Source organism: Salmo trutta, chromosome 6, assembly GCF_901001165.1.
Source record: "Salmo trutta chromosome 6, fSalTru1.1, whole genome shotgun sequence".
Taxonomy (NCBI): domain Eukaryota; kingdom Metazoa; phylum Chordata; class Actinopteri; order Salmoniformes; family Salmonidae; genus Salmo; species Salmo trutta.
In genome coordinates, this window is record NC_042962.1 from 28,880,725 (window position 1) to 28,899,773 (window position 19,049).

Genomic DNA, 19,049 nt, shown 5'->3' on the forward strand with positions numbered 1-19,049 from the left:
ACCTGGTCACTGCCCAATCCTGAGGTTTTTCTAGGAAAGCCTGTTTTCCCAGGGGAAACCTGGGGTTTCACGATGTGTGTGTGTGACACTTATATAAGTGATTAATATGATCAAGGTTAGAGGAGAGCAGAGGGTGAGCCCTGGTGGCAAGTCCTAAACAAGTCCTTACATGCTCACACAGCACCCAGAAGTAAAACAAACATCAACAGAACGTCACCAGGGAGAAGGAGGAGTGTTTTGAAGCCTAGCAATTAGCTAATCACAACACCTCGATCAACAGAGCTTGGCGGTCTTTAACAGCCGAACTGAAACAAATCCCAGAGGTTCAGTTAATACGACCAATTCGTGGCATTTTTAAGATGTTTGTTGCTTCTCTTTTCATCTCAGATTTTATAGACATCATGTGAAGAGAGGGGAGAACTGCCCACAGGTAAATAGCTCTCCTGTCAATAAGGGGCAATAAAGAGCCATTTTCTATCACAAAAAGAAAACATTTATATACACAAAAAGACCTTCAAATGTAAATTGATAATTGTCATATCATTTATCGGCAATTCTACCTTTAAAAATACCTTCGCATGGTGTGTGTCACTGCTACACAGATGTCATAACATCTGGAGACTGACACATGTCAGTACTGAGGTCAAAATATCACTCTTCTCAATGATGGTGTATACACACGCACACCAGGAGAGACCACAGCCCTTTCGTACTGATTTCTTATCGAACACTGAAGGGTGAGCCTTTAGCTTACTCTCTCACACACACACACACACACACACACACACACACACACACACACACACACACACACACACACACACACACACACACACACACACACACACACACACACACACACACACACACAGAGAGAGGTGTTTCCAGACTGTGTTGGGTCATTGTAGGGAATAGAGGTGGAGCAATATAGTTAAAAATGGGCTGAGACAAACTAAGAGTAGCACCATACTTGTTTATAAATCGCCATACCACTGGATGTCTCCTCTGTCAACATTTCTACATCTCCCACATCCACACGAAGACACCAAGGGTAAGACTCAATTGGCTCCTCTATTGACAGTTTCATTGTCAAAATTGAAAGTTGAAACAAAACATTTCAAATTGAAAGTTGTTCAAAGTATTTATAGCCTACGTGAGGATAAACATAATCCTACTTCTGTTTCCTTGTTCCCTCAATTGCCTCGCTTTTACGGTTTAGGATTCTAGTGAGGGGAGTGACATTTCTAGAAAGACAATGACTCATGCGTTCAGTAGTTCAATTGTCTGAAAAGTGATTGTAAGGACTTTTAAAGTTCAAAGTCCTCTGTGTTTACGATTTAGCCTAACCTGATAATTATGGTGAAGTAATAATGATTAACATACTGTATATACTATATGAAGTGACAAGACATAGTGCACACCGCACATAATGTCAGTACAATTTTCTCAGCTTCTCTGTCTCCTATCTTCTCTGAAATGTTCAGTCTTGCAGAACATCTGCGCTAACAAATTCGTTTTTGATGGTTTTCCTCATCATTTATTTCTCAGGGCTCAATATCTCGTAGTTAACGAGAGATGGAATATGAATATGTGTTTTTGGCCTTAAATCTCTGACAGAGATCTCACTCAGTAGAACAGCTGGGGAAACTTCAGCTGAATAGTTGAGATATTGGAGATATTTGGACATGAAACAAGATGTTTTGTAGGAACACCAACAGCTTCTCGTCTCTGTCTCTCGCTAGCAAGCTGCACGTCGTTGGATAACGTCATAGACCTGGAAGCTATCCTGAAAACCTACAGTATGTTATTGAACTGAGGCAGCAAAGACAGAGAAGCCTCAGCTGTAGTAATTATCTGTAGAATGTTAAAGCGCCCGTCAATAGCTAACACACGTGATACACACCTTCTCTTAGAAAAAACGATGGGCTTTTTCCCAGTTAACAGAGAATCATTCACAGATCCACACAAGTGACGATAATTTGAAGTCATACGCTTACCTCACATTGAACCCAAACAGAGTTTCTGGTATTTCCAGGAAGTGTCAGCACAATGAGTCAGTCTGAATAAGGAACAGCAAGGTCATGATGGAGTTGTCTCTCTGGGCATGTCCTTACACACTGTGATAACACACAAATGCACACGTGCACACACACACACACACACACACACACACACACACACACACACACACACACACACACACACACACACACACACACAGGTGTATGGATCTAATCTTCAGAGCTCTACTGTCACGCTATCTACATATTTACATCTGCAGTAAGGGAATGAAAACACCTTAAAAAGAGTCTCGGAAAATCTATTCTAACATCTCAAGACTATCAATCAATCAAATGTATTTAGAAAGTCCTTTTACATCAGCCGATGTCACAAAGTGCCTTACAGAAACACAGCCTAAAACCCCAAACAGCAAGCAATGCAGATGTAGAAGCACAGTGGCTAGGAAAAACTCCCTAGAAAGGCAGGAACCTAGGAAGAAACCATGAGAGGAACCAGGCTCTGAGGGGTGGCCAGTCCTCTTCTGGCTGTGCCGAGTTACAGTGAGGGAAAAAAGTATTTGATCCCCTGCTGATTTTGTACGTGTGCCCACTGACAAAGAAATGATCAGTCTATAATTTTAATGGTAGGTTTATTTGAACAGTGAGAGACAGAATAAGAACAATAAAATGTCAAACACAGAACAAACACATGTCAAAAATGTTATAAATTGATTTTCATTTTAATGAGGGAAATAAGTATTTGACCCTTCTGCAAAACATGACTTAGTACTTGGTGGCAAAACCCTTGTTGGCAATCACAGAGGTCAGATGTTTCTTGTAGTTGGCCACCAGGTTTGCACACATCTCAGGAGGGATTTTGTCCCACTCCTCTTTGCAGATCTTCTCCAAGTCATTAAGGTTTTGAGGCTGACGTTTGGCAACTCGAACCTTCAGCTCCCTCCACAGATTTTCTATGGGATTAAGGTCTGGAGACTGGCTAGGCCATTCCAGGACCTTAATGTGCTTCTTCTTGAGCCACTCCTTTGTTGCCTTGGCCGTGTGTTTTGGGTCATTGTCATGCTGGAATACCCATCCACGACCCATTTTCAATGCCCTGGCTGAGGGAAGGAGGTTCTCACCCAAGATTTGAAGGTACATGGCCCCGTCCATCGTCCCTTTGATGCGGTGAAGTTGTCCTGTCCCCTTAGCAGAAAAATACCCCATAGCATAATGTTTCCACCTCCATGTTTGACGGTGAGGATGGTGTTCTTGGGGTCATAGGCAGCATTCCTCCTTCTCCAAACATGGCGAGTTGAGTTGATGCCAAAGAGCTCCATTTTGGTCTCATCTGACCACAACACTTTCACCCAGTTGTTCTCTGAATCATTCAGATGTTCATTGGCAAACTTCAGACGGGCATGTATATGTGCTTTCTTGAGCAGGGGAACCTTGCGGGCGCTGCAGGATTTCAGTCCTTCACGCCGTGTGTTACCAATTGTTTTCTTGGTGACTATGGTCCCAGCTGCCTTGAGATCATTGACAAGATCCTCCCGTGTAGTTCTGGGCTGATTCCTCACCGTTCTCATGATCATTGCAACTCCACGAGGTGAGATCTTGCATGGAGCCCCAGGCCGAGGGAGATTGACAGTTCTTTTGTGTTTCTTCCATTTGCAAATAATCGCACCAACTGTTGTCACCTTCTCACCAAGCTGCTTGGCGATGGTTTTGTAGCCCATTCCAGCCTTGTGTAGGTCTACAATCTTGTCCCTGACATCCTTGGAGAACTCTTTGGTCTTGGCCATGGTGGAGAGTTTGGAATCTGATTGATTGATTGCTTCTGTGGACAGGTGTCTTTTATACAGGTAACAAACTGAGATTAGGAGCACTCCCTTTAAGAGTGTGCTCCTAATCTCAGTTCGTTACCTGTGTAAAAGACACCTGGGAGCCAGAAATCTTTCTGATTGAGAGGGGGTCAAATACTTATTTCCTTCATTAAAATGCAAATCAATTTATAACATTTTTGACATGCGTTTTTCAGGATTTTTTTGTTGTTATTCTGTCTCTCACTGTTCAAATAAACCTACCATTATAGACTGATCATTTCTTTGTCAGTGGGCAAACGTACAAAATCAGCAGGGGATCAAATACTTTTTCCCTCACTGTAAGATCAGAGGTGGAAAAATAATACTCATTTGTCACACTTGAGTAAAAGTAAAGATACCTTAATATAAAATGACTCAAGTAAAAGTGAAAGTAACCCAGTAAAATACTAGAGTAAAAGTCTAAATGTATCAGATTTTACTTAAGTACTTACTTAGATTTGACTTAAGTACTTAAGTACAGTGGTGGAAAAAGTACTCATTTGTCATACTTGAGTAAAAGTACAAATAAAAAGTAAAAGCAATACATCAAACTCCTTATATTCAGCAAACCAGACTGCACAATTTCCTTTTAAATTCTTTTTTTGACAGCCAGGGGCACACTCCCAACACTCAGATGTAATTTAGAAAGGAAGCATTTATATTTAGTGAGTCCAGAGATCAGAGGCAGTAGGGATGACCAGGGATGTTCTCTTGATACGTGTGTGAATTGGACCATTTTCCTGTCCTGCTAAGCATTCAAATTGTAACTAGTACTTTTGGGTGTCAAGGAAAATGTATGGAGTAAAAAGTACATACTTCTCTTTAGGAATGTAGTGAAGTAAAAGTAAAAGTAGTCAAAAATATAAATAGTAAAGTAAAGAACAGATACCCCAAAATACTACTTTTATACTAAAAATATACTAAATATTTTTACTTAAGTACTTTACACCACTGGTTGAGATTCCCAGACACAGATTAAACCTAGTCCTGAAATAAAAAGAATGGACGATGGAGAACCTCCATTGAAAGTTTTTATTAGTCCAGGGCTAGGCTCAATCTGTGTCTGGGAAAGATTTTTCAGGGATAGTCACTTTCTCCAGAGGGAAAGGAAAATTGTTGTGTTGGGCTTACTTGTGTGCAAGTGGTTCCAACTCACAGGTTTTGTGAGAGAAATCAAGTGAGATATTCCTAACAAGAAGGAGCTTACTGTTCACAGTAGAGCTGGCTGATATGGACAAAAATCCATAAATTGCCTGAATTGATGCGGTAACAATAAACAGAAGTTTATAACATTAATGTGCCGCACAGTTTTTTTTATTATCATTTAAACGACTACTAGTTTGATGGTTGTAGCCATCAATTGTCCCATTAACAAATCACCCATATTAGCGAACTTATTTCATTTCAAACTTCACATTTCTCTACTAGAGGCTACTTATCATAATGAACGATATCAGCAAGATGCATGCGCTAAGTGATTGGTACGGTTGGTGTCGTTAATTTTCGGTTATCGCTTCAGCTCTAGATCACACGCACGTAACGGTATGCATATACGCACACACCCACTCCTCACCCTGTCAAGCATTGGCTGCAAAATCTACACACAACATCCGAACAACCCCTACGGGTCAGAAAGAGGGACAAAAAGCAGTGAGGAGGGGGGTTAACAGGAACAGGTCGTTTTTGACAACCTGGATCGCCATGCTGTTATTGGCTGTAAGTGCATTACAACTTTCAGATGGATGGCCATTCTCCAGTTCATATTATTTGGGAACAGCATGGTCCTTAAGGGGTTGTCTGTCTGGGCACATCTTCACACACTGTGATCTGTGATAACACACACCACACACACACACACATGCGCCCACACACACACACACACAAAAGCACACGCACTGGTATATGGATCTAATCTTCAGAGCTCTACTGTCACGCTATCTACATCTGCAGTAAGGGAATGCAAACACCTTGAGAAATCTCTCTCTGGCTTCTACTAGAGCAATACTAAACATCTGGCCCATCCACACTATCAGACTGATAAGTACTGAGTTTACACACTGGTTCAAAGATAGAATAGATTTTCAGAGACAAGCTAACATCTCAAGACTAAATAGACATGAATGTACAGAACATTGTGGGGCAGTTTCCCAGACACAGATTAAACCTAGTCCTGAACTAAAAAGAGAATGGACGATGGAGAACCTCCATTGAAAGTTTTTATTAGTCCAGGGCTTGGCTCAATCTGTGTCTGGGAAACTGCCCAGAGTGTTTAAAGAAAGATGAATCCAATTTTTCAGGGATAGTCACCTTTTCCAGAGGGAAAGGAAAATTGTTGTGTTGGGCGTAATGGTGTGCAAGCGCTTCCAATTTATTGGTTTTGTGAGAGAAATCAAGTGAGATATTCCTAACGAGAGGGAGCTTATTGTTCACAGTAGAGCTGGCTGATATGGACAAAGAAACATATCGCGATAAATTTCCTGAATTGGCGAGATAACAATGAATAGAAGTTTGCAACATTAATGTGCCTTTTGTATTATCCCGAGTGGCACAGCGGTCTAAGGCACTGCGTCTCAGTGCTAGAGGTGTCACTACAGACCCACGTTCGATTCCAGGCTGTATCACAACCGCCCGTGATTGGGAGTCCCATAGGGCGGCGCACAAGTTGTCCGGGTTAGGGTTTGGGCAGGGTAGGCTGTCATTGTAAATAAGAATTTGGTCTTAACTGACTTGCCTAGTTAGCATGTCAGTTAAGAACAAATTCTTATTTACAATGACAGCCTAGGAACAGTGGGTTAACTGCCTTGTTCAGGGGCAGAACAACAGATTTTTACCTTGTCAGCTCGGGGATTCAATCCAGCAACCTTTTGGTTACTGGCCCAATGCTCTAACCACTAGGCTACCTGCCACCCCATAAAGGTTAAATAAAAAAATATACACTACTGGTCAAAAGTTCTAGAACACCTACTCATTCAAGGGTTTTTCTTTATTTTGACTATTTTCTACATTGTAGAATAATAGTGAAGACATCAAAACTATGAAATAACACATTATGGAATCATGCAGTTACCAAAAAAGTGTTAAACAAATCAAAATATATTTTATATTTGAGATTCTTCAAATAGCTACCCTTTGCCTTGATGACAGCTTTGCACACTCTTGGCATTCTCTCAACCAGCTTCACCTGGAATCTTTTTCCAACAGTCTTGAAGGAGTTCCCACATATGCTTTTCCTTCACTCTGCAGTCCGACTCCTGCCAAACCATCTCAATTTGAAAATAGTAAATAGTAAATATAAAGAAAAAACCTTGAATGAGTAGGTGCTCTAAAACGTTTGACCAGTAGTGTATATATGTAAAAAAAATATATATTCCCCATTAACAAATCACCCATATTAGCGAACGTATTTCATTTCAAACTTCACATTTCTCTACTAGAGGCTACTTATCATAATGAACGACATCAGCAAAATGCCTGCGCTAAGTGATCGGTACGGTCGGTGTCGCTTCAGCTCTAGTTCACACACACGTAACGGTATGCATATACGCACACACCCACTCCTCACCCTGTCAAGCATTGGCTGCAAAATCTACACACAACATCCGAACAACCCCTACGGGTCAGAAAGAGGGCCAAAAAGCAGTGGGGGGGGAATAACAGGAACAGATAGTTGTTGACAACTTGGATCGCCATGCTGTTATTGGCTGTAAGTGCATTACAACTTTCAGATGGATGGCCATTCTCCGAATAGACGCGTTCTGATAAAATACATATTTTATATTATTTTATACATTCTGTCCAAATGATGAGAAAGACAATAATCATTTCATCCAACAAGTCCTGTCTAGAACAGAAAAAAAAGTGATCTTGTCAACAGATCTCTTTTAAGTTAATACAATGCAGCAGCACAGACTAAACTGACTTGACGTCATTCGTAACATACCATGTCCCTTTATTCCCTTACTTCTCAGAGAACAGAGAGGATGGAGATGGATGAAGAGGACTACAACTACGACTTTGGCAACACCAGCTCCAACGACAGTGACGACTACGACGACTACCACTCGGTGTGCGACAAAGCCGAGGTGCGTTCCTTCGGCCGTCTCTTCCTGCCCGTGGTCTACGCCTTGGCCCTGGTGGTGGGCGTGGCGGGCAACGCCCTAGTCGTGGTGGTGTACGCGTCGCCGCGGCGACTGCGGACGCTGACGGACGTGTGCATCCTGAATCTCGCTGTGGCTGATTTACTCCTCCTCTTCACGCTGCCCTTCTGGGCGGCGGATGCCGTGCACGGCTGGTGGATCGGCGTGGCCGCCTGCAAGCTCACCTCCTTCCTCTACACCACCAACTTCAGCTGCGGTATGCTGCTGCTAGCCTGTGTTAGCGTGGACCGATATCGGGCACTGGCGCACAATGCTGGAGGCCGGGCTGGGAGTGGCCAACGGGACAGGAGACAATGGATATTAGTGTGTGCCGTTGTGTGGACCACAGCTGTTTGCTTGGGCCTGCCTGACATGGTGTTCTTCACGGTGAAGAACACACCCCACCGGCTGGCTTGCACAGCCATCTACCCCAGCAGCATGGCCCGACCGGCCAAGGCTGCCTTGGAGCTGCTGGAGGTGCTGCTGAGCTTCCTGCTGCCTTTCCTGGTAATGGTGGTGTGTTACTGCTGGGTGGGCCGGGCGCTGGTTAGGATCGGAGCCGGGGTGCGCAGGGAGAAGAGGTGGCGGGCCCTGCGGGTGCTGCTGGCCGTGGTGGGGGTGTTCCTGTTCACCCAGCTGCCCTACAACCTGGTGAAGCTGTGGCGGACGCTGGACGTCATCTACGGCCTGGTGACCGACTGTGACCTCAGTAAAGGTCTGGACCAGGCTCTCCAGGTGACGGAGAGCCTGGCGCTCACACACTGCTGCATCAACCCAATGCTCTACGCCTTCATAGGCTCCTCCTTCAGAGGATACGTCCTCAGGGTCGCCAAGAGCCTCGGACAGCGCCTCGGGGGGAGAATGCGCGGCGGTCGCCACGGCAACGAGGAGCCAGCTGTGGAGATCTCGCTCAGTACACACAATTCCGCCGGGCACACACACTCGCACTCTGTCTCGGAGGATGAGGACACCAGCACCTTCACCATCTAACATGTCTAAAAACTCAGAAGTCTTACTATGGTAACCAAAAAGGGCTAATGCACAAACACTTCTACTGGATTTTCTAGGGGCAATCTGGGACTCAATCAGCAACAAAGCAGTCCATCAAGCGTATATTTTGGGGTTCTGATTGGGTAAGACAGTTGAATTAAGCTCACGAGGCCTTTATAAGTTATATTCTTCATGAATAATTGGCTATCATCAATTTTCAAGGTCCATAAATGAATGTGTACCATTCACAGATCGCCCCTTAAGCAGTTGCTCTATACCAGTATTACTAGAAGCCTGTGCTATACATAAATAACTGTTAAGTAACTTGATATCTAGATGAATGTCTGTATTTGTATAGTTTAATAATATATTATTTAGTATCTAGTCAATCTTTAGTATTGCATAAGCTTTTGTAAATAAAGCAAGTTGTTTTTATGTAACCCCCCCATTATTTCCTGTATAGACATCCATCTGAAATAAATCTCAAAATCAGAAGGAATGGCTCTTTCAAGCTCATGTTCTTACAACTCTCATCATATCCTATTCAATCTCACACAGCACATGGCGCCTACAGATCAGAAGCATCTGATTCCAATGTTTTCTTGAGAGAAAAGAAAGCAGGCAGTCTGATTGAGCAGCGGGTTGCCAGAGAGAAAAGCCAGAGAGCTCCACAAAACAAAGACTGAGAAGTCAACAGGGAGAGGAGAGAGAGGGCTTCCGTCCGGCCATCACACAGGCAGGAAGATACTACACAACCAGCGGGGATATGTTTTGGGCTTGCATCTCAAATGGAACCCTATTCCCTACATAGTGCACTACTTTTTTTTTTATACCAGAGCCCTATGGGTTGCCATTTGGGACGCATCCCCATGAAGGGGATTCCAGCGTTTAAATTACCCTGCCTGTCCTCTCATGTTCCTTCCGTTTAAATAAGCTGGACTTAAAAAGTGCAACAGGGGTTTTGATGTTGAGTGCAATCCATAGAACAGTGGTGAACCATTTATCCTCTTCCTTTATAACATATCTTCAAAGAGGGCTTTTATCTTAAACTCTTTGAAATCGATCATACACATCATATCGCATTGAAGTCCTTTGACAAAATGGCGAATATAAAACGAAATTAAACTAGCTAAATGTATCCATGAATAACAAAATCGGGCCCCCAAAAGCATAGTGAGGTGCATTGTGTGGTGGAGAGAGTTAAACAGTGTCTCAATGAAAAGCTTTTTCCACAGGAATGAGTCACTCAGAGGATCGTCTTAAAGTGGAAAAAAATTCCCCAGAACTGGAGCCACCATAGATAGGCCATCATTCAAATCCTAGCTAATGTCCTTAGTGTTTACCTCCTATTCTCTTACAGAACCTTTTAGTCATATCCTCTCCTCTGTAATGACCGGGTTTGTGCCCCAAATGGCACCCTATTCCCTATATAGTGCACTACTTTTAACCAGGGCCCTGGTCAAAAGTAGTGCACTATATAAGGAATAGGGTGATATTTGGGATGCACAGATGTTGGGATTGGTGGGTAAACACATCAGTTAAGTGTGTGGTTGGTTGTGGAGGGATAAACTCAGGACAAAAGAGTGAATCACAGTCTCTTCATACAGCAATACCCTCAACTCCTCCACTGTCTCCCAAATCACTTACAATGACTGATTGGTTGCTGAGGGGAATGGGAAGTGAATGGTGCATCAGTGTAAATCAGCTTCAGACTTCAAATGTGAGGCACAAGACGAGGCTAGACATTAGGGTCTTTAACCTGAAAGCTGGCTAGAGACTAGATGATTTTTGGCCTGTCTGCAGGCTCCCGACGAGCACTTTTTACAACAATGCCGAAGTTCAGCCTGATTATCGAATCACTCTACCGAGGTAGTTTTGCTAGGTGTAAGCCTCATACCGAGAACCAGCTCAGTGCGATTTGGCTTGACTGACTAGTTAAATGTGATAGGTTCACCGAAATTAAGATAAAACGATTAAGGGTGTGTCAGGTGAACAAGAGTTGCAGACTACACCCTAAACCGTCAAGTGTGTGGTTAGAGCTACACCTGTGTGTAGGTAAACAGACTTATCTATAAATGTATCTATCTATACAATACATATCTATATTGTTCATTCCCCACTAAGATCAACTTCTCCTTTAACTTGATCTCTTTCTTCATCCATCTCTTCATCCTTCGTTGTTCTACTCTTTCCCACTCTCTTAATCTGTCGTTACTGCTTTCTACTTCGCTATCTACTGTCATTTTTCCTACTCTATCCATCTTATGGAGAGGCCTAAAAGTACAATACAAGCCGGGATAAGAACAGAATAGTTGAGCTATAAAGCAAAACCAGGCTGTTGAGTGGCATTAAAGTATCATTTTCTAAGCAGAGCTTCCAAATGGCAAAGAGCTCAACCAATTCCATATCGTCTGCTAGTGAGCGAGAGGAAAACGACCAACAGCCATTCAGCACCACATAGTCATCATTCATGATATCACATCACAGGACCTACGTTTCAACGAACACAGTTCAGCCTGGATTTGAATACATGTCCAGGCTTACATGGAGTCGGGAGCCCAGACGGCGTACATCTCAGATAAAGTCTGCTCCCAAAGTCATCCAGTTCGAGTATTGTGATAATGGAAAACGTGTGTGTGGTCACCGTAGCCTCCAGATAAGAGGCTCACCATGGGTCTGGGAGTAAATTACCCCACCCCTGGGACTGTGTTATGGCTAAAAGCTCCATCGCCGCACACACACACACACACACACACAAACACAATTCTAAGGACACTGTGGCTGTCATGAGACACAAGAGAGAAAACAACCATCTCATGTGGGAACATCCTGTCAATTACTCAAATCAAAAACAGCAGAGAAACTGAGGACTGTTCCTCCCCCCATCTCCCCCATCTTCTATGCAAGTGGGAGGAATATAAATGCAGGGATTATCTGTAAATGGTAGGCCAATATCTGGACATTATTATGACGCAAATGTAATGTTGAATCATGTTACAGGAACAAGTGGTCACACACTCTATACTGCATATGCTCGTAATAATTGAATGGGTTAAAAAGAAAGTCACTATTCTGTTAGTCAGCACCTCTCCCATTATTTTGGCTACCATGGCTAGAAGAAGAGATCTCAATGACTTTGAAAGAGGGGTCTCAAAGGAGCATAGGGGATTTAGAGGGTGTGTGTGTGTGTGTGTGTGTGTGTGTGTGTGTGTGTGTGTGTGTTTGTGTCTCAGTCACCAGGTCTCAACTCAACTGAATACTTATGATAGATTCTGGAACGACGCCTGAGACAGCGTTTTCCTCCACCATCAACAAAACACCAAATTATGGAATTTCTTGTGGAAGAATGGCGTCGCATCCCTACAATAGAGTTCCAGACACTTGTAGAATCGGTGCCTTCAGAAAGTATTCACACCCCTTTACTTTTCCCCCACATTTTGTTGTGTTAGAAATTGGGATTAAAATGGATTTAATTGTCTTCTTTTGTTTCAACAATCTACACAAAATACTCTAATGTTTAAACATTGATGAAAATGTTTTGATAAGTTCAATCCCCTTTTAGGTTATTGTCCTGCTGAATGGTGAATTTGTCTCCCAGTGTCTGTTTTCCTCTAGGATTTTGCTTGTGCTTAACTCTATTCTGTTTCTTTTTATCAACAAAAAAACTCCATAGTCCTTGCTGATGACAAGCATACCCATTACATGATGCAGCCACTACCATCCTTGAAAATACAGTGCATTCGGAAAGTATTCAGACCCCTTCCCTTTTTCCACACTTTGTTACGTTACAGCCTTATTCAAAAATGTATTAAATAAAAACAATTCCTCATCAATCTACACACAATACCCCATAAAAACAGAAATACCTTATTTACATAAGTATTCAGACCCTTTGCTATGAGAATTGAAATTGAGCTCAGGTACATCCTGTTTCCATTGATCATCCTTGAGATGTTTCTAGAACTTGATTGGAGTCCACCTTGTGGTAAATTCAATTGATTGGACATTATTTGGAAAGGCACACACACACACACACACACACACACACACACACACACACACACACACACACACACACACACACACACACACACACACACACACACACACACACACACCTATATAACTTGTTCTCAACTAGCCTACCTGGTTAAATAAAGGTTAAATAAAATAAATAAAAAATAAATAAAATCCCACAGTTGTCAGTGCAAAAACAAAGCCATGAGGTCAAAGGAATTGTTTGTAGATGTCCGAGACAGGATTATGTCGAGGCACAGATCTGGGGAAGGATACCAAAACATTTCTACAGCACTAAAGGTCCCCAAGAACCCAGTGGCCTCTACCATTCTTAAATGGAAGAAGTTTGGAACCACCAAGACTCTTTCTAGAGCTGGCAGCCTGGCCAAACTGAGCAATCGGAGTAGAAGGGCCTTGGTCAGGGAGGTGACCAAGAACCCGATAGTTACTCAGACAGAGCTCCAGAGTTCCTCTGTGGAGATGGGAGAACCTTCCAGGAGGACAACCATCTCTGCAGCACTCCAACAATCAGGCCTTTAAGGTAGAGTAGCCAGACGGAAGCCACTCCACAGTAAAAGGCACGACAGCCCGCTTGGAGTTTGCCAAAAGGCACCTAAAGGACTCTCAGACCATGAAAACCTGCTCTAGAGCGCAAGGGACCTCAGACTGGGGCGAAGGTTCACCTTCCAACAGGACAACGACCCTAAGCACACAGCCAAGACAATGCAGGAGTGGCTTCGGGACAAGTCTCTGAATGTCCTTGAGTGGCCCAGCCAGAGCCCGGACTTGAACCAGACCGAACATCTCTGGAGAGACATGAAAATAACTGTGCAGCAACACTCTCCATCCAACCTGACAGAGCTTGAGAGGATTTGCAGCAAAGAATGGGAGAAACTCCCCAAATACAGGTGTGCCAAGCTTGTAGCGTCATACCGAAGAAGACTCGATGCTGTAATCGCTACCAAAGTTGCTTCAAAGTACTGAGTAAAGGGGATGAATACCTATGTAAATGTTATATTTCAGTTTTTTATTTTCCAAAACCCTGTTTTTACCTTGTCATTGTGGGGCATTGTGTGTAGATTGATGAGGAAAAAAACGATTTAATCAATTTTAGAATAAGTCTGTAACGTAACAACATTTTGAAAAAGTCAAGGGGTCTGAATACTTTCCGAAAGCACTGTATGAAGAGTGGCACTCAGTGATGTGTTGTTTTGGATTTGACCCAAACATAATGCTTTGTATTCAGGACATAAAGTTAATTTCTTTGCCAAATTCTTTGCAGTATTACTTTACTTTAGTGCCTTATTGCAAACCGTCTTTTCACTCTGTCATTTAGGTTAGTATTGTGGACTACAATGTTGTTGATCCACCCTCAGTTTTCTCCTATGACAGCCATTAAACTCTGTAAATGTTTTAAAATCACCATTGGCCTCATGGTGAAATCCCTCAGCGGTTTCCTTCCTCTCCAGCAATTAAGTGGGGAAGGACGCCTGTAACTTTGTTGTGACTGGGTGTATTGATACACCATCCAAAGCATAATTAATAACTTCACCATGCTCAAAGGGATATTCAGTGTCTGCTTTTTTATTTTTTACCTATCTACCAATAGGTGCCCTTTGTGAGGCAATGGAAAACCTCCCTGGTCTTTATGGTATATGTGCTTGAAATTCACTCCACAACTGAGGGACCTTACAGATCATGATGTGTGTGGGGTACAGAGATGGGGTAGTCATTAAAAAATCATGTTAACTACCATTATTGCACACAGCGTGAGTCAATGCAACTTATTATGTGACCTGTTAAGCAGATTTTTATTCCTGAACGTAAGCTTGCCATAACAAAGGGGTTGAATACTTATTGACTCAAGACGAGTGACGTTTGTTGACGTTTAAGATAAGGGAGGACAATCTTTTTTTTTATGAGCATGGCCTTATTTCTATTACAGCACATTGGATGACTGTCATTCAAATTCCATACACCCAGCTCAATGTAACATCAATAGGTTTATGCTACTATATGATACTCACATTTTCCCTATACCCATCATGAGGTTGCTACAACCTAGCCACTAAATGAAAGTTTACAAAGTAGGTGCACAGGTCAAGAGTAAAATTTCAGTAATCAAGGTGACTGACAGTGACACATTCAATACTGCATTGCACACTCTTGCCTGCATCTAGCTGATCTAGGGTGTAATCATTAGACCAACAGTTGCAAACGAGAGTTTCTATTGGACAAATTCAGGTATGTTTATCCCCGTTTTGTTCCGTTTGCTTCCATTTAAGAAACATTTTTTTCAACACAATCGGCAGAATGAATACACCCTTGATTACACGCACACAGTTCACTTTCATAGCAGCCACATATAAACAGCATGAACATTTTGCTTGTTGTGTAATTCCTTCTTGCATTTATGCGCTCTCCTCCTCTCACCTTTTCCCTTCGCTTGTGGACTTCAGTGCACAACACACATCTGTCTGTGACCAGGTGAAAAAACCTTTCTAAGCCAAACCTTCATATCATAACCACTAACCGCTACGCACAGCCTACATCACGGTTTCCCATATGGCAGCATGCGGGCTGAATTTGGCCCGCCGGTAGTTTTATTCGTCCCCCCAAGTTCTGAGAATTTTCATTGTTGGTCATAAAAGACTGTAAAAACAAAATGAAATCAGCTCCAAATGATTTTAATTTTGGAAATCTGTTCCCAAGTATTCCCACGAAAACACGTGATTGTATAGAAATGTAAGCAATGTTATGTTTTGGTGAAATATTAAATCTACAGTTGAAGTCGGAAGTTTACATACACCTTAGCCAAATACATTTAAACTCAGTTTTTCACAATTCCTGACATTTAATCCTCGTAAAAATTCCCTGTCTTAGGTCAGTTAGGTTCACCGCTTTATTTTAAGAATGTGAAATGTCAGAATAATAGTAGAGAGAATGATTTCAGCTTTTATTTCTTTCATCACATTCCCAGTGGGTCAGAAGTTTACATACACCCAATTAGTATTTGGTAGCATTGCTTTTAAGTTGGTTAACTTGGGTCAAACATTTCAGGTAGCCTTCCACAAGCTTCCCACAATAAGTTGGGTGAATTTTGGCCCATTCTCCCTTAACTGAGTCAGGTTTGTAGGCCTCCTTGCTCGCACACGCTTTTTCAGTTCTGTCCACACATTTTCTATAGGATTGAGGTCAGGGCTTTGTGATAGCCACTCCAATACCTTGACTTTGTTGTCCTTAAGCCATTTTGCCACAACTTTGGAAGTATGTTTGAGGTCATTGTCCATTTGGAAGACCCATTTGCGACCAAGCTTTAACTTCCTGACTGATGTCTTGAGATGTTGCTTCAATATATCCACTAATTTTCCTCCCTCATGATGCCATCTATTTTGTGAAGTGTACCAGTTCCTCCTGCAGCAAAGCACCCCCACAACATGATGCTGCCACCCCTGTGCTTTACGGTTGGGATGATGTTCTTCGGCTTGCAAGCCTACCCCTTTTTCCTCCAAACATAACAATGGTCATTATGGCCAAACAGTTGTATTATGGTTTCATCAGACCAGAGGACATTTCTCCAAAAAGTACAATCTTTGTCCCCATGTGCAGTTGCAAACCGTAGTCTGGCTTTTTTATGGTGGTTTTGGAGCAGTGGCTTCTTCCTTGCTGAGCGGCCTTTCAGGTTATGTCGAAATAGGACTCGTTTTACTGTGGATATAGATACTTTTGTACCTGTTTCCTCCAGCATCTTCACATGGTCCTTTGCTGCTGTTATGGGATTGATTTGCATTTTTCGCACCAAAGTACGTTCATCTCTAGGAGACAGAACGCGTCTCCTTCCTGAGTGGTATGACGGCTGCGTGGTCCCATGGTGTTTGTACTTGCGTAATATGTTTCTACAGATGAATGTGGTACCTTCACACGTTTGGAATTTGCTCCCAAGGATGAACCAGACTTGTGGAGGTCTACGATTGTTTTTCTGAGGTCTTGGCTGATTTCTTTTGATTTTCCCATGATGTCAAGCAATGAGGCACTTGAGTTTGAAGGTAGGCCTTAAAATATATTCACAGGTACTCACATTATGTCAATAAGCATATCAGAAGCTTCTAAAGCCATGACATCATTTTCATGGAATATTCCAATGTGTTTAAAGGCACAGTCAACTTAGTGTATGTAAACTTCTGATCCACTGGAATTGTGATACAGTGAATTATAAGTGAAATAATCTGTCTGTAAACAATTGTTGGAAAAATTACTTGTGTCATGCACAAAGTAGATGTCCTAACCGACTTGCTAAAACTATAGTTTGTTAACAAGAAATTAGTGGAGAAAAATTAGTTTTAATGACTCCAACATAAGTGTATGTAAACTTCCAACTTCAACTGTATTTGGGATTCTTGAGGTGAAAAGGCAGTGTACAAATTATTTGTAATCATGTTCCGGCCCCCCGACCATCCGCACAATAAATAATTGTCCCGCGGCTGAATCTAGATGATGATCCCTGGCCTACATTATTGTCAGCATATTAGCTAACGTCATAGTCAACATAGCTACTATAACTAACGCCTTAGTAAACCCACTACAATCATGCAGTACAGAATACATTCAGCAAGCAGTTTAGCAGTTACACCGGGCCCCAGTGCCAATAATTGAATAAACCAAAAGCTTACTTTGACTTGGAAGAGTTCCAGTGTTGGATAGCCATAGCTAGCTAACTAACAAAGCATCCCTCTCTGCTTGAGCCAGGTGTTTGAGTAGGATAAACTTGCTGCATTTGCTAGCTAAGTGAAAGTGAAAAAATTAGACTAAATATAGCTATTTCTCTCTCTCCCTCTTGCTTCTTCCTTTTTAAAGAAATTAATTTGTTCAAAAGTATTCAACTATTGTCTTTCTATCTCTTTGAGTCAACTACTCACCACAGTTTATGCACTGCAGTGATAGCTATCTGTAGCTTATGCTTTCAGTGCTAGATTAATTCTCTGATCGATTGGGTGGAAAACATGTCAGTTCATGCTGCAAGAGCTCTGATAGGTTGGAGGATGTCCTCCGGAAGTTGTCATAATTACTGTGTAAATTGAAAGGGGGTGAAAACCATGATCCTCCCAGGTTTTGTATTGAAGTCAATGTACACAGAGGATGCAAACTAGCTGTCCTCCTGCTACACCATGGTGCAACACCAGTGTGGTTTAGGCTACTGTAGACCTTTATTGCAAAAGTGTGTTTTAATCAATTATTTGGTGACGAGAATATATTTATGTTGTTTTATCTAAAAAGGACCACTTTAATGTTTCACTATTTTGATTTTTATGAAATTCACTGAGGAGGATGGTCCTCCCCTTCCTCCTCTGAGGAGCCTCCACTGCTCAAGACATTATAGCTTTACATTTTACTAATATTTGTTAACATTTCTACTTTGACATTGTGGAGTATTGTGTGTAGATCAGTGGCACATAATCTCAATTAAATACATTTTTAATTCCGGCTGTACCACAGCAAAATGTTTCAAAAGTCAAGGGGTGTGAATACTTTCTGAACGCACTGTATGCCAATGTGCATTGAAGCTGTTCTGGCTCATGGTGGCCCAACACCCTATTAAGATACATTATTGTGTTTGCTTTATTTTGGCAGTTATCTGTACTTCTCAGGAACAACACTAACAATACAGTAATGAGGAAAGTAGTTACTAAAGAAAATCTCCTTGCTAAACAAATTTGGACTTCGACTTCCCAGAATCATATCATTGGCAACCACAGCGTCTAAAGCCTATGACTCATATAGTCATGTATTGGCAGGGTATGAGTGTCATCATGTGATTGTAAATGATATGCCTAAACCAAGTGAATATGTGCCAACTGCCACTTCTACACATGACTTGGGTCTAATCCTGAATACTGATTGGTTAAACGCGCATTCCAGCAGGTGTCTATTCCACAAGTTACCGGCTAAATCTATGACGTTAAAATGCCTATTTACTCCGTTCCATCTGACTGTGCAATCAACTATTTCATCAGCAGTGGTGGTTCTAGACCATTTCAACTGGGGGG

The 19,049-nt window shown here is 42.2% G+C and overlaps 2 protein-coding genes across 5 annotated transcripts in view; one reads left to right on the plus strand and one right to left on the minus strand.

The window, feature by feature from the left end:
- acad11 (acyl-CoA dehydrogenase family, member 11) overlaps positions 1-19,049 on the minus strand; it is a 54,363-nt gene that overhangs the window by 6,854 nt on the left and 28,460 nt on the right. The gene's annotated exons all lie outside the window — the stretch shown is intronic.
- ackr4b (atypical chemokine receptor 4b) lies at positions 896-9,487 on the plus strand. Its single transcript, XM_029756093.1, has 2 exons — positions 896-1,051; positions 7,831-9,487. Exon 2 carries the CDS (start codon positions 7,843-7,845, stop codon positions 8,986-8,988), a length of 1,146 nt encoding a protein of 381 aa, XP_029611953.1. The 5' UTR covers positions 896-1,051; positions 7,831-7,842; the 3' UTR covers positions 8,989-9,487.

Excerpts from the sequence above, each read along its gene's own strand:
- ackr4b (XM_029756093.1), top strand. The coding sequence starts at position 7,843 with ATGGAGATGGATGAAGAGGACTACAACTACGACTTTGGCAACACCAGC.